Source organism: Globicephala melas, chromosome 1 (assembly GCF_963455315.2).
Source record: "Globicephala melas chromosome 1, mGloMel1.2, whole genome shotgun sequence".
NCBI lineage: Eukaryota > Metazoa > Chordata > Mammalia > Artiodactyla > Delphinidae > Globicephala > Globicephala melas.
This window is the reverse complement of record NC_083314.1, coordinates 81,723,147-81,738,802: the sequence shown is the minus strand read 5'-3', so window position 1 is coordinate 81,738,802 and position 15,656 is coordinate 81,723,147. Positions and strand designations below refer to the sequence as shown.

Genomic DNA, 15,656 nt, shown 5'->3' with positions numbered 1-15,656 from the left:
ACCAATTAAAAGAATCTATTACTCCCTTGCTAACCCTGCCTCAGTGTTTCACCCTTGCGGTCTCTCTGCCTCGAACACGCTCCTTCCTGATTTCACATAGCTGGCTTCTCATCATTCAGATCTTAGCTCAAATGTCATTTTGTTAGTGACATGTTCTTCAACCCATCCAATACAGAGCTGCTCCCCAGTCCTGCTCTTAATCTAGTACCCTTTTTTTTTTTTTTACCATCTTATTAGCAGTAATACTACCTGATAACTCACTTGTACGCCGCCTCCCCACCGCCACCACCATTTTGTCTGTCTCCAACACAGGATCTAAGCTCTGTAAGTGCAAGGACATTTTCTGACTTGTTCACCTCCATTCCAGACACTGGGAATGTGGCTAGCATAACCACTATTTATTGTATTCATCCAGAAGAATCCAACCTGGTAAAATCCAGTTCTCTAACTATTCCTCACTTGCACCCAGCACACACTATGCGGACTGGTCTCGCAACCATAAACCTCAAGTGTCCCTTGCTGCTGTTTGGCACTTTTCTCCAGTCAATTCACTCTCCCACTTCCCCAGACAATTATTTCACACCTTTCCCTCCTGAAACCTCTAACCCCACTCTCCCTCCTCAAGCTCATCTGATGACTTTGTTTCTTACTTCACATAAACAACAAAAACAGAAGAGATCTTCCATGTGCTCTCCCCACCGCTTCTGTACATACACTGTGCCTCTGTGTGTTCCAATGCGTGGACTGTCCATGCTCCTATCTGGACCAACCCCTCCACTCGTGCATTGGGTCCCACCTCCTCTCACTCAAGGACATCACTCCTGCAGCATCAGTTTTTCTCTTGATTGTTTTTCCCTGAGCTTTCAATATGCTCTAATGTCACCCATCTGCAAAACAACCCTCTCCTTGACCCTATTTCCCCTTTCAGTTATTGCTCCCAGTTTTCTGCTCCCTTTTACAGCAAAACTCTTTGAAAGAGGCGTGAGACATTTTGTCTCCACTTTCTTTCCACCTATTCCATTTTTAAAACCCACTTCTGTATACAGAAATCATTCTTGTCACGGTCAACAATGACTACCATATTGCCCAATCCAGTGGTTATTTCTCTATCCGACCTTTACTCCACCTCTTAGCTGCATTTGACACAATCACTCACTTCTTAAAGCGCCTCACGTGGCTCAGGGACACCATGTTCTTAGTTCTTATACTATGTCACAGGCTGTTTGTTCTTCTTAGTCTCTTCTGCTGGTTCCGCCTCATCTTCTTGACTTCTAAATATTAGTTGTCCAAGACTTAGTCTCTTTTATAGTTTCAGTCATCTCTTAGGGGGATCCACCTAGTATCAAGGCTTAAGGTCTATCTTAAAATGAGGACTTCCATATTTATACATTCAGTTCCAATCTCTCCCCTGAATTCCAGACTAATCTGATTATCTATTCAAAATCTATATTTGAATATCTAGTAACCATTTCATGCTACTCCGTCCAAAAATGAATTCTTCATGTTTCTCAAACCTCCTCATTCTCAGTCTTCTCTCCATAAATGGAAACTCCATTCTATCATTTTCTTAGGCCAAATCCCTGAAATCACCCTTTATTCCTCTACTTCTCTCAGATACTTTGTCAGTTTCTTTTTTTTAAACTTAAAAAAAATTATTTATTTATCTTTGGCTGCATTGGGTCTTTGTTGCTGTGCGCAGGCTTTCTCTAGTTGCGGCGAGTGGGGTCTACTCTTCCTTGCGGTGCGTGGGCTTCTCATTGTGGTGGCTTCTCTTGTTGCAGAGCATGGGCTCTAGGCACATGGGCTTCAGTAGTTGTGGCTCGCAGGCTCGGTAGTTGTGGCTCACGGGCTCTAGAGCACAGGCTCAGCAGCTGTGGCACGCAGGCTTAGCAGCTCCTTGGCATGTGGGATCTTCCTGGACCAGGGCTCGAACTTGTGTCCCCTGCACTGGCAGGTGGATTCTTAACCACTGCACCACCAGGGAAGTTCCTGAATCAGTGTATTTTATAGGCTCTACCTTTTTTTTTTTTTTTTTGTGGTACGCAGGCCTCTTACTGTTGTGGCCTTTCCCGTTGCAGAGCACAGGCTCCGGACGCACAGGCTCAGCGGCCATGGCTCACGGGCCCAGCCGCTCCATGGCATGTGGGATCTTCCCGGACCGGGGCACGAACCCGTGTCCCCTGGGCAGGCGGACTCTCAACCACTGTGCCACCAGGGAAGCCCGGCTCTACCTTTTAAAAATATCTAGTATGTTACCACCTCTCACCACTCCACTACCACCACAGTGACCCAACAACTATCATCTCTTGCCCAGACACCTGCAACAGTCTCCTAACTGGTCTCCCTGCTTCCACTCTGCTCTCTTCTATAGACTTTTCATACAGCATTCAGAGTAAACTTATAGGCATCATCTCAACTAGCTGACTTGGAGTCTCTCAGTTACCTTTATACAGTTACCTAGCTGTGCTTTAGATGCCAGACTAAATATACCAACAGAACACTTAGCTTATAGCTAGTATCCTATCTCTGGTAATATACAAAAACAAATGTACTTTAAATTAAAAATAATGAACACCCTTTTGTTTGAGCTGCAGGTGGTTGATATTGCTGCTTTAGTGGATAAGTCTACCCACAGAGCCTAGAGGGGAAGAAATAAGTCAAACACAGAGACCAGGATGCAAACGCCACTCAGGAGCGGCCACGTAGAACAGAAGCCGCTCCAGAGAAGCCAGCAAAGGGCACAAGTCTATGTTAAGGTTTTGAGAAAATACCCAGGTAGGAAATCAGTGTAGCCCCATTAAGTGACTTTCTCTTTCACCTTAACGTTGATCACTACCTGATTTTATTTGCTTATTACTTGTCTCCTGCTTTTGAAATATAAGCTTAAACTATAAACTTAATATAAGTATAATTTACTTAAGTGTTCTACAGATGAGATCAGTGGCCTCTATCTCCAGTGCCAAAAGAGTGCTTGGCACACAGTAGATGTTCAATCAGTATTTACAGAATGACTCAAGACACAAAGCTAGCTTCACAAACAGTGCTTTGTTTGAGTTTTTATGAATAAACCAACCTGAAGACATCTCCTTTGTAGCTAAGTTCCCCCCTTTATTTAAAGGGGGTGAAGATGTGGGGAGTGCAGCTTTAATCTGTGTTTACTGAAGGTGGAAGCACCAAGATTAACCTAAATGGGAATTCAGTATCCTTATGACATTACCCAGAGAATAACATGTTTCCTGTTCCAGCTTTGTCAATTACCATTCCAAGTCACAGTTTCTTCAACCGTGATGTAGGAACAATTATGGTACCTATTTATAGGATTATCGGGAGGATTAAATGAGACAGCAATTCTAACGCATCAATAAATGCAGGTATTTGGTTGTTATCATAACATTTGTATTAGTGGTACACAACTAATCATAAATCACTACATCTTAAATCCACTTAAAGTTTATGTTGAGTCATGGTGACTCACAATCTAATACATCGCTTCAATTTGCTCCCCATAATTCACTTAAGAAACCCATTGTGGCAAGGACATCTTTCATGATTTTAATTTTCTACCATTCAGAAGTTCCAGCCTACAGACAACAGGGAGTAAGTAAGAGGATTTCAGGGCCCAAGCCAATTTATTACTCGTGTAAACTGAACTTTACAATCCTGCTGTGAATTGCTGAGGGGCAGAGACGATGTCTTATTGAATGCTATAACCCCAGAGCCCAGCAGAGCACCTGGCACATGACAGTCAATGTTGATTAAATAATAAGTGAGTGACGAGCGTTTCAGGTCATCAGTCGCCTAGAGAGGGCATAAACTGTGAGAATCGAGCCGCCCCACGCACACCCGGCTGCAAGCGCTCCTCAACAGCGGGTAGGATACCTTCCGGCTCTCTCCGCGCCCAGACCTCAGCGCCGGACGCGCCCTCTGGCGGCGGCGGCGCCCGGGGGCTAGGCCGCGAACGTCGGGAAGGAAGCGCGCGGGGCGGCGTAGGGCGGAGCTTCGCAGTGGCTGGATGGAGCGTGAGGGTGCTGCGACCTGCGAGGGCGGCATGCCCGGCTTTCTACAGACTCTTCAGAGCGAGAGCCGAGTCGAGGCGGCGCGGGTGCAGGAGCAGGACTTGCGGCAGTGGGGCCTGACAGGTCAGTGGCCACGGGGGAACTTCCGGCTCCGCCGCCCGACTCTTCGGGACTCTCCTCTCCCGGCCCGGGACCCGGCGCCAGGAACGGTCCGGCGGCGCCGCGGGTGGACCGTCTTGTGGGTTTTTAACCCGCGGACAACAGGGCCTTCCCTTTTCGCCCCTGCGGTGGGGCTGGGTGGAGAGGAACCCCGCCTGGGGCCAGGTAGCCGTTATCCAGCCTGCGCAGCGCGCGGGGCCCGCGGACGCGGGAGTAATGTGTTTCCCGGCAGGGAAGCGAGGCCCGCTCGCGGCCCCCGCCACCCGGCACGCTGGCCCTGGGGAGGGGGAACTTCGTGAGGCCCCTGTCCGGAAGGTAGGACTGTCCTCTCCGAAGAAGCGGAGGGCGTCCTGGCGCCCCAAGGGTGTGGGTTTAAAATTTCTGTTCCGGTGGATTTGGAGGCCTGGCTTGGGAGGTTTAACTAGTTGCTTGTGTAAAACTATCAGAACTCTGATCCAAGCTTCACTTTTCTTCTTCGTTTACCGTGCGCGCGCATTTCTTTGATAATACTCCACTGGTTAATTCTCCCTCAAAGCTCTAATTTGAAGTATGCAGCTAAGCAAAGTTCATAAACTCATTACTGCATGTAGCTATTTTATTTATAGTAGCTTTTCCCTAGAAACTTTGAAGCGCGAAAACTTGAATCCCCCTGAGGTCTGCAGGCAGGGGGGCAGACCGCATCTCTGGATGGAGGTCATAGGATGGAGAGACCCAGGTCCTATTTCCCGGCCTGCTCTTGACTCACCACCTAACCTTTCCCATTTCATTTTATTTATAAAATGGGGAACGCAGTGCTGTGCCTTAACTGTTTTACTCTTGGATCAATAATAATGATATAGTCGTTAACTCATTGTTTATTGAGTGCTACCGAGAGCCACATGCTACAAGATGTTAGGTGCAGAGATGAGGATACAAATGTGGGCCCTGCTCTCCTAGAGTTTCTAGACTGGAGTCTGAGTGATTTCAAAAATATAAACAAGTATTTATTGAACTCATACTGTGTGCCAAATACGAAGGAAGTGTGAGGTTTTGTTATGAATGAAACAAAAGGGTCAGTTCTATGTCCAACTTAGAAGAGGGATGGGAAGAGATAAATGGATAGGATACAGACGTGGAAGAGAAAGAACTCTCCCTTCTTGAGGCTCTGAGTCTATGAAAATGGTATCTCTGTGTCTGTGAGGAGTATGTATCCAACTTAAATATGAATTTACAGACTGATGCTTTTAAGTTTGGTGTAAAGTTTATATGTTTATAGAGCCAAAGTTTATACGTGATTATTTGTGTGTTTGCCTATTTCCTTGCATGTTTTTTGGGTATGATACTATGTGTGAGAGAAGCCTAGTTCTAATGTGCACATTGGTACTGGACTGTCGGTAATACACTTGGAGAAATATACACATGGACCAGTGCTGTTACTGTAGTGAAATTGAGAAGATAGATAAGAGGTTGCAAGTTTGCCTGGATGAATTAGAGTGAGTGAATGAAGAAGTAAATAGACAAATGTGGAAGCTTGGTGGTGGGCATGGATAAGTGGATAGTGGGGGGAAAGAAAAATTAGAAGATAGGTATACTCAGAGGAATAACCATTTAATGTTTTTTTTTTTTTTGTGGTACGCGGGCCTCTCACTGTTGTGGCCTCTCCCGTTGCGGAGCACAGGCTCCGGACGTGCAGGCTCAGCAGCCATGGCTCACGGGCCCAGCCGCTCCGCAGCATGTGGGATCTTCCCGGACCAGGGCACAGACCCGCGTCCCCTGCATCGGCAGGCAAACTCTCAACCACTGCGCCACCAGGGAAGCCCCCATTTAATCTTATAACTTGAAATTCCTATTTCTATTTGCCAGAATAAATTAATATTCTTAGAAACTATTCTTTGTGAGTTGGTTAAACATGGTTACTGATTTTTTTTTTCCTTCTGATTGACACAAGTAGTACATTTTCTCTGTAAATCATTTAGGATAATATTTTATGCATAAAGAAAAAACAGTAATATACATAATCCTATTACTGTTAACATCTTATTATCTATCCTGCCAGTCCTTGGTCTGTGCATGCATATGTGTGTATGTAATTTTTTTTTCTTTCTTTTCCAGGGTGGAGCAGGGACTGAGGGAGAAGTGCAAAAATGGGGTTTCATGTACATACTTTTTGGAAACCATAATTTTTTTCCTTATTATCATTTAGTCTTCAGTATCATATTTATTAGATGCAGACTATTTCAGTGTATGGATGTGCTGTAATTTAGCCAGCCACTCTATTTAGGTATTTAGGTTCTTTTTTTGCTATTTTAAATAATACTAAAAAATATCCTTGGAATCAAATATTTATTATTGCTACGAATTTTTTTTTAATTGGGGTATAGTAGTTTTCCAATGTTGTGTTAGTTTCTACTGTACAGCGAAGTGGAATTCCCTGTGCTATACAGCAGGTTCTCATTAGTTATCTATTTTATACATATTAGTGTATATATGTTAATCCCAGCCTCCCAATTCATCCAACCCCCCCTTTCCCTCCTTGGTGTCCCTACGTTTGTTCCCTACATCTGTGTCTCTCTTTCTGCCTTGCAAACCGGTTCATCTGTACCATTTTTCTAGATTCCACAAATATGCATTAATGTACGATATTTGTTTTTCTCTTTCTTACTTCACTCTGTATGACAGTGTCTAGGTCCATCCACATCTCTACAAATGAACCAGTTTCCTTCCTTTTTATGACTAAGTAATATTCCATTGTGTATATGTACCACATCTTCTTTATCCATTCATCTGTCGATGGGCATCTATGTTGCTTCCGTGACTTGTAAATAGTGCTGCAATTAACATTGGGGTGCATGTGTCTTTTTGAATTATCGTTTTCTTAGGGTATATGCCCAGTAGTGGGATTGCTGGGTCATATGATAATTCTATTGTTAGTTTTTTAAGGAACCTCCATACTGTTCTCCACAGTGGCTGTATCAATTCACATTCCCACCAGCAGTGCAAGAGGGTTCTCTTTTCTCCACACCCTCTCCAGCATTTATTGTTTGCAGATTTTCTGATGATGCCCATTCTAACTGGTGTAAGGTGACGCCTCATTGTAGTTTTGATTTGCTTTTCTCTTATAATTAGTGATGTTGAGCATGTTTTCATGTACCTCTTGGCCATCTGTATGTCTTCTTTGCAGAAATGTCTATTCAGGTCTTCGGCTCATTTTTTCATTGGGTTATTTGTTTTTTTGATATTGAGCTGCATGAGCTGCTTGTATATATTGGAGATTAATACTTTGTTGATTCATTTGCAAATGTTTTCTCTTATTCTGAGGGTTATCATTTTTTGTTTATGGTTTCCTTTGCTATACAAAAGCTTTTAAGTTTCATTAGGTCCCATTTGTTTATTTTTGTTTTTATTTCCATTACTATAGTAGGTGGGTCAAAAAAGATATTGCTGTGATTCATGTCCAAGAGTGTTCTTCCTATGTTTTCCTTTAAGAGTTTTGTAGTGTCCGGTCTTACATTTAGGTCTTTAATCCCTTTGGAGTTTATTTTATTTTATTCATTCATTCATTCATTCATTCGTTCGTGGCTGTGCTGGGTCTCCGTTGCTGCGCGCGGGCTTTCTCTAGTTGCGGCGAGCAGGGGCTACACCTCGTTGCAATGCGCAGGCTTCTCGTTGCAGTGGCTTCTCTTGTTGCAGAGCACAGGCTCTAGGCGCACAGGCTTCAGTAGTTGTGGCATGCGGACTCAGTAGTTGTGGCTTGCAGGCTTTAGAGCACAGGCTCAGTAGTTGTGGCGCACGTGCTTAGCTGCTCTGTGGCATATGGGATTTTCCCGGACCAGGGCTTGAACCTGTGTCCCCTGCATTGGCAGGCAGATTCTTGACCACTGCGCCACCAGGGAAGTCCCTCACCGAGTCTTTGTTGTGGCTGTGGGCTCCTTCGTTGTGGCAGCCAGGCTCTTTAGTTGCGGCATGCATGTGGGATCTAGTGCCCTGACCAGGGATTGAACCTGGGCCCCCTGCAGTGTGAGCACAGGGGCATATCCACTGTGCCACCAGGGAAGTCCCTCAAATTTTTTTCTTCCCCAACCCCCAAGCATGCCTTACTGCCTCCTAGAGGTTAGAAGGAAAAAGACTACATTTCTGAGACTTGCCTGGAGTTGTGTTGTGCATGTGACTTGACTCCCACCTAGCAGATGACTGTGGAAGATTTGGAAGAGGAAAGTGAGGGAGAAAGGCTGCAGTTCCTGAGGGATTTTAATTTTCTACATTTCTCTTGGCCATGACTCTTAACCTCAGTGGGGCTGGGTAGGGTACTGAGCATCCGCTTTGCTGGCATGGATTGCAGCTGAGGCAGTAGGGTCCTGGAGCTGACAGTTGGGGTAATGGCCTCCTGGTTTTTCCCCTCTAGGTAACTTATGTCATTTTTCTCTAGCTGCTTTCAAGATATTTTCTTTGTCTTTAGTTTTTAGGAAGTTAATTATGATGTGTCTTGGTGTATATTTCTTTGGATTTATTCTTTTATTATGTTTGAAGTTCATTCACCTTGAATCTGTAGGTCTTTTGCCAAATGTGGGAAGTTTTCACCCATTGTTGTGAGTACTCTTTCTTAGCCCTGTCCTGTTTCTCATCTCTTTCTAGGATGCCAATGAATGAATGTAGTTCTTTTGTCGGAGACTTGCAGTTCCCTGAAGCTCTGTTCATTTGTTTTCAGTCTGTTTTCTCTCCATGTTCAGGTTGAGTAATTTCTATGGTTCTGTCTCACAGTTCACTGATTCTTTCTTCTCTCCATTCTTCTATCAAGTACGTTCTCTGAGCTCTTTACTTTGGTTATTGTATTTTTAAATATCTTCTTTTTCTTTGCTGAGACTTTCTGTTTCTTTACTGAGGCTTTCTATTTTTTCAGTTGTTTTAAGCCTGTTCATGGTTGCTTGTTGAAGCATTTTTATCATTGCTGCTTTAAAATAAGTGTAACATCTGTGTCATCTGGATGTTGGCATCTGTGGATTACCTTTTTTCATTCAGTTTGAAACCTTCCTGGTTCTTGGTATAATGTATGATCTTTTTTATTGAAACCTGGAAATTTTTGTCTTATGTTTTGAGACTCAGGATCTTATTTAAACCTTCCATTCAATTGTCTGTTTCATGCTGCTCTGACAGGGGAAGGGGGGTTGCTGCTTTGTTACTACCAGGTGGAAATAGAAGTCAGGCTCCCCGCCCTGAGCTTCTCTTGATACGTGGGGATAGGGAGGGGGTTCCTCCTTACTTCTGGGTGAGAATGAGAGTACTGGCTCCCAACTTGGTCCCCACTGACACTGGTAGGAGTGGTCTCATTACCTCTAGGCAGTGATAAAAGTCCTGAGTCTCCACTGGGCCTCCTTTGACACCATTTCTAGGGGTAGTTGGGGAGGGGGCTCATAAGATCTAGTAGGGGTAGAAGTCCAGGCTCACTATGGGGTCTCCATTGACCTGCATGGGAGGGAGAAATGGAGTGGGGATGGCCTCATTATTGGTGAGTGGGGATGAAAATCCTGGCTCCCTACCTAGCCCTCTCTGGTACCTTCCTGCTGGGGATGTTGGGGAACTTCATTACGGCCTCTTGAGGGTGGAGGTCTAGGCTCCCACTTGGCCTTTGCTGATGTGGGTGGGCCACGTTTTTTTCCCTATGGTGTTTGGCTTAACTGGTGTGGTTATTGTCTAAAAGTTTACATTTTCTGTCTCTCTAGGCTGTCCCTTTCCTTTGGCTAGTGGGAGTAGGCTTTTGTGGGCTTTTTTTGTTTTTCTTTCTATGTCCATTGGCATTTCTGGGTGGCCAATTTCTTCACCTCTAAGTCTGGATATATGAGGCCAAAAGAAGCCCAGGGAACTCATCACTGTGTTGTTTGCTGGGTTTCGAGGTTACTAACCAGTCTGCCTTCTTCACCCCACCTTTTCAGAGTCATCTTATTATGTTCATTTTCTTTGTAATATTCAGGATTTTTAGTTATATTAGCAAGAGGAATGGGGAAAAGAACATCTCCATCTTCCCCAAAGCAGAAGTCTCCAGATTTAACATTTTAATCTTCTTTGATTTTCTGAATTTTCTAATGTACAATATGTGGATAATACCTAGTGCATGGGATCATTATCAGCATTAAGTGGGGTAACTTATGTACAGTGTTTACTACTCACCGTGGTATTTAGTAAGTGCTTAATAAAAATAATTCATCAATCTTTTTAATGTTCTACAATTATATATTGTTTAGTTTCTTTTTAAATGTCATGAGTTCAAACCAGAGTTGTACTTTTGTTAATAGTTTTTCTATAAAGTATGTTTGGGGTCTTCCGTCTCCCAAAGATATGGCTGTTCTCTGAAATTGGATTTTTTTTTATCAAGAGAGAGAGAGAAAAGAGAGGCCCCCGAAGCTCCATGTGGATTTCAGACATTTTCTGTTGTCCCTGTGCACTGTTAAAACACCCTCTATGTAACATTGTTTCCATTCTTAACAGCACTGCTTCTTGATTGAAGCATGATTTATCTAGTCCTGTCTTGATTTTTTTCCTTTAGCACCTGAGGGCAAATTTACATCGTTGCAATTAAGCAGGCAGACACATGTACAGTCCATGTGTTGCTTGCTGTTATATCACATCAGTAAAACCTCATTTCCTAGAATGGACACAGGCATGAGACTCAGGCAGTCTAAAGGCCCAATCCCAGGCTGACTTTCTCAACTGTCAAGTTGATCCTGTAACACTGACAGGCTGTTTTAGGGCTTTGATTATAGTGGTGATTAAGTTTGCTCAAAAAGTAGTTAGGAAGTCAGCAAATATTTGCATATCTGTAACTTCTCAGCAAAGGATATGGCCAGTAAGGTTTGGGGTATGGGAATTTAGGCTGTGTTCTTTAGTCGGAGTCTTAAGCATAGCCTGTGTGTATGCTTAAACGTCTGCTCTTTGGACTTGCTGCTTTTTTTATTTCTAGGGATCCATCTACGCCCTTATCAGCTGGAGGGAGTCAACTGGCTAGCCCAACGCTTCCATTGTCAGAATGGCTGCATACTGGGAGATGAGATGGGCTTGGGTAAGACCTGCCAGGTATGTTACTGTGAAGTGAGTACTGTTCACCTCTACTGAAGTACCTCCTCACGACTCATTACTATCTTTAGCTGCCAGCTGTTGGTATGTATTTTTATACTAAGAGGTAAAATGCCTGAACCTTTGTTAAGAGATCACGACCTTGGACTTGACTTTTCTCATCATGGGGATGGTTTTGAACTGTGTCACTACCTTTATTTTATCTATCCCTTGACATATAGAATTACAATTAATGGGCAGGGTTTTTCTCTATATAAAGCAAATATACCCGTCCCAGGAATCAAATTGACGCTGCCCTCCTTAGTAATATTTTATGTAGTTAAGATAACTGGATCATTTCTCATATTAGTCTCCCTTCCTCAGTGGGTGATGGGGCTAATTCCCATTTCTCTGCCATGCTACAGAAGTACAGAGGAAATACTCTATGTTTTCCAAAATGCCTTGGCCATCTAATTGTAGGATATAGTCTAGACACCTGGAGAATTAGATGTGACTTCCGTGGGCATTGATTAGAGGTTGCATGTGGAGATTGATGCTTCCAGTAGGATGATCACCAGTACAGCTCATGTTGACAGATGTCAGTGGTAGGCTTGGATTGATGAAAAGTCCAGACACAGATACTCCTTGGGTTCATCACACAAGGTTTATTCATCTATAAGGTACCAAAGAAAGTCAGTGCAGTCAGGATACACAGCAGAGGCAACTTGAGCAGAAACCATGGAACTGTAGGTTTCTTGATTCCAAAAAGGTTTCATCAGTGAACCCACAGAGTGAGTAAAGTTCTCGTTAATCCTTTTAGAAGCTTAACCTGCCCCCTCTAACCTCACATCCGTAAACATCCAGCTGGAGCAGTTCTGCTCAGAGTCTGGGCTGACCATGTGTTGGAGACGCCTTAATCTAATCCAGGTGTACCTCATCAATCTTGGGGTTATTCAGGATACAGTATGACCTCCCAGCATGGTAGCCCCAGGTACCTCATTTATTACCTTCAGGTGTCTCAGGCAATAATTCTGGTTCTAGTATATTCCTGAACTGAGAGCTATGGAACAAAGGTAAGTTTCCCAGTGTTTCTGGGAGGGAGGCTAACGGACTCCTGTACTCAGGTACAGAGCCCTCTTTGCAGTCTCCTGTGCCATGGACATTGGAATCGCCCAGACTTCATTCAGAGCCAGCATATTCCACTTGTCCTTTGCCTTTCCCAGGGTGTTCATATAGCTCTACTTTAAGTGCCCTAAAAATCACACCTCCAAATTCATCTTATTAAAATTTTGTTTAGAATTTTTGCATCTGTGTAATTTTGTATTGAGTAATGTCTTTGTATGGTTTTGGTATTGGGGTGAATCTGGCTTCATAAAGTGAGTTGAGAAGTATCCCTTCCTTTTCAGATTTATGTAAGAGTTTGTGTAGAGTTGTTACTGTTTCTTCCTTAAATGTTTGGAAGAATCCAGTAGTGAATCCAAATTTGTTTTGTAGATAGCTGGTTTAAGATAATAAAGGATAATTTTTCTCTAAATAGTGTCTTCAGCAAAAACTAAACAGAATGGTTTTAATTCAGTAAATACTTACTGGGTGGTTGTCCGGGCACAATCCGGGCTGGGAAGCCATGGGTAGTTAAAAAAGAAAAATATTTCCATTATGAAATTAATGTATTATCAGTTAAAACCTGTAACCATAGCACTCTAGCCATAATCATGAATAGCAATATGTGTTTTACATGGTTGAAATTATAGTGCATATATAGTTTGCATTTTATTAATCTAATAGTCATTGTTATTTTCCATTTTATATTCTTTATATTTTATATTCTTCACAGTGATTATTTTCTATTGGCTGCATAATGGTCCATCAAGAGAATTGATCGTAATTTACTTGAATGTTCTACAGATGAGGAATGGAGAGTTCCCCTCTTTTGTGATATTTAAATTAACCTCTATGTGAACATTTTTGGGCTTGTATAGCTTTCTTAGGATTTTGGATTATATCCTTAGGATAGATTTTTCTAAGAAACAGTTCAGCCATTGGGGATGGTGGGCCCTCAAACTTTCTGTTTTATAAAAGAGTGCTATTTTCTCTATATATCACAGCAAGCTTTTAAAGAAAATTTAAAAGTCAAACGTGTGTATAGCCATATCCTAAAATAGGCTATTGGGCTTTACAAAGATTTTCAGTTTAGACCCTGACGTGAGTTTATGAGGCTATATTATTGTTTGTTTTCCTCACTGGAATGTGTGCCCCAGGAGAACTAGGAGTTTTGTTTGTTTTGTTCACTCTTATATACCAGAGCTCAGAATAGTGCCTGGTAAATAGAAGGTGCACCATCAATGCACATGGAGGGAGGAAGGAAAACATTGTCTCTTCGCAGATCCTGGCCAACAGCAAGAGGCCACCACATGGTTGGGCCTCTTTGCAGTCAAGTCTTGATACTTCTTGCCTTATGTTTTTAGAGCATTCCTGACCTTGTGCATCATTTGCATTGTTTTCATTGATGTCTGTTGTCTTTCCTGATGTTTTCCTTTGTATAAAAGGTTCAGTTACATAAATTTTGAGTACCATTGCTTGTTGACTGTTGATGTAATTGAGTACCATAAATTTCTTTGGCAGTCATATTGAGGCTTACCTGATTTCACTCTAGGAATGGGTGACTCTCCTAATGTGTGGAGGATTGTACATTATTTTTGTTTTTTGCAAAGCAAGTCTTCTACAACAATTTGTGTTTGTGTTTGATTATTTTTGATGCGATTGTAAGTGTTCTCTACAAGGTTGTGGGAACTTTATCGTTGTTTCTCATGTGGAAATGTGGTCAAAACCGTCTTCCTTTTCTGTGTTCCAGACTATTGCTTTCTTCACTTACTTGGCAGGAAGATTAAATGATGAAGGACCATTTCTGATTCTTTGTCCCTTGTCTGTTTTGAGCAACTGGAAAGAAGAGATTGAGAGGTACAAGAGAAGATGTGGCTGAAATTTTATTTTTCACATTAAGGTTTTGTTTTCTAGGTGCTATGTGAAATATGATAAAACAACATATTGTCCTAAGCAGTGAGTTTATTTCTTCCAGAAAACTCTGACATGAGGCAGTGTAGATAGAGACTGAGGATCTGATGGGGGAGGGTCCAATGGATGTTATTGTTACCTTTTGTCAATTTGAAGGTCAGTACTCATTTTTAGTAAATTTTGCTGAACTAAGGAAGAAACCATCTTTTTCATAGTGATATAGTGACACTTCATATAAAGTAACGAATGTGGAAAAATAGTTTTCTTTTTACAGTTAACACAAGGCCCTTTTAGATGTTTATCTGACACGTCTCCCTCTTCACACGGGGACTTACCCTTAGGTTTACCCATTACTGTAGGTAAGATTTCAGGGTCCCAGGACTCATTCTGACTGCAGGGCATCCTGGGGTCTACACATCTGCAGTCCTTCCATGAAAAGTAATTTTCCAGACGTGCACCCCTTTTCCACGGCTCTATGTTTGTGTTCATCTACCTCTTTTCTTGGATTCAGATTTGCTCCAGATCTTTCCTGTGTAACATATTCAGGTGACAAAGAGGAGAGAGCCCACCTACAGCAAGACCTAAGGAAGGAGTCACATTTTCATGTGCTGCTAACTACCTATGAGGTATCTGTTTGTTTTTCTACAGCCAGAACTCTTAACCTGGGACCTTAGAAGTTGTAGAATCTACTGGAATTATATTTAATTTTTTTTTGAGGGTTCATATTGTTCTGAGAAGAAGGTCTACTTTTATTAGATTCTCACAGAGAAGCTGTGAGCAAAGGAAGCGAAAGACCATTGTGCTCCAAGTTAGTTGGCTATTTCTCCCTCTCTGCCCTGGTGGATCAAAGGGGAAGGCTTCCCAGTTAGGTACCACTTGAGCTGCCTCTTGGCCGATGAGTAGAAGGAGGCCGGCAGGCAGGGGAAAGGGTTTTTTGGGCTGAGGCATCATCTCTTGTTACTGGAGGGTGGGAAAGGAGGACACTTAGTTCCAGTCCCTGTTTAAGTCCTTGTTCTTCAAGCTAAGACTGTCCAGGTCACTGTAAGCAAGACCTTCCACTCATTCATGCCTCCCTTTGTTTGTCTGTAAGATGGTGCTACTTAGAAGTTATGCTCAGAGTTTCTTATGTAGTGAATGGATAAGACTTAGCTAAATCCTGTAGTTTAGGAGAGTTAATAAAAAGCTAGCTTATTAATATCAGAGTTATATCAATATCAGTCTTTGTAATGTGTCTTCCTTAATTTTACAGATTTGCTTGAAAGATGCATTGTTTCTAAAGTCGTGAGTATGTTGCACTACTTCAGAAATTGTCTTAAATGTATCGTGAAAGTCATTTCTTCACTTCACATTTTAGCACTTTGTGTTTTTTCCTGATGTGTCATCCATGAGTCTTATCTGGTGTGCGGCGTGGCAGGAGTCTTACAGTCTAACCCCCTACTCTTTAGG

At 42.6% G+C, this 15,656-nt stretch overlaps 1 protein-coding gene across 4 annotated transcripts in view; it reads left to right on the top strand.

Annotated features, from left to right (window-relative positions):
* The window catches only part of CHD1L (chromodomain helicase DNA binding protein 1 like), a 134,148-nt gene that overhangs the window by 77,236 nt on the left and 41,256 nt on the right, over window positions 1–15,656 (top strand). For 3 of the 4 annotated variants that reach the window (XM_060300417.1, XM_060300411.1, XM_060300418.2), the window contains 4 exons: window positions 11,107–11,219; window positions 14,050–14,156; window positions 14,722–14,836; window positions 15,460–15,491. In XM_060300417.1, coding sequence (XP_060156400.1) covers window positions 11,196–11,219; window positions 14,050–14,156; window positions 14,722–14,836; window positions 15,460–15,491 — 278 coding nt within the window. In that variant the 5' untranslated portion in view covers window positions 11,107–11,195. Of the gene's footprint in view, window positions 1–3,998; window positions 4,140–11,106; window positions 11,220–14,049; window positions 14,157–14,721; window positions 14,837–15,459; window positions 15,492–15,656 lie in introns of those variants that run through there. The other variant, XM_030869238.2, reaches the window with a different exon arrangement.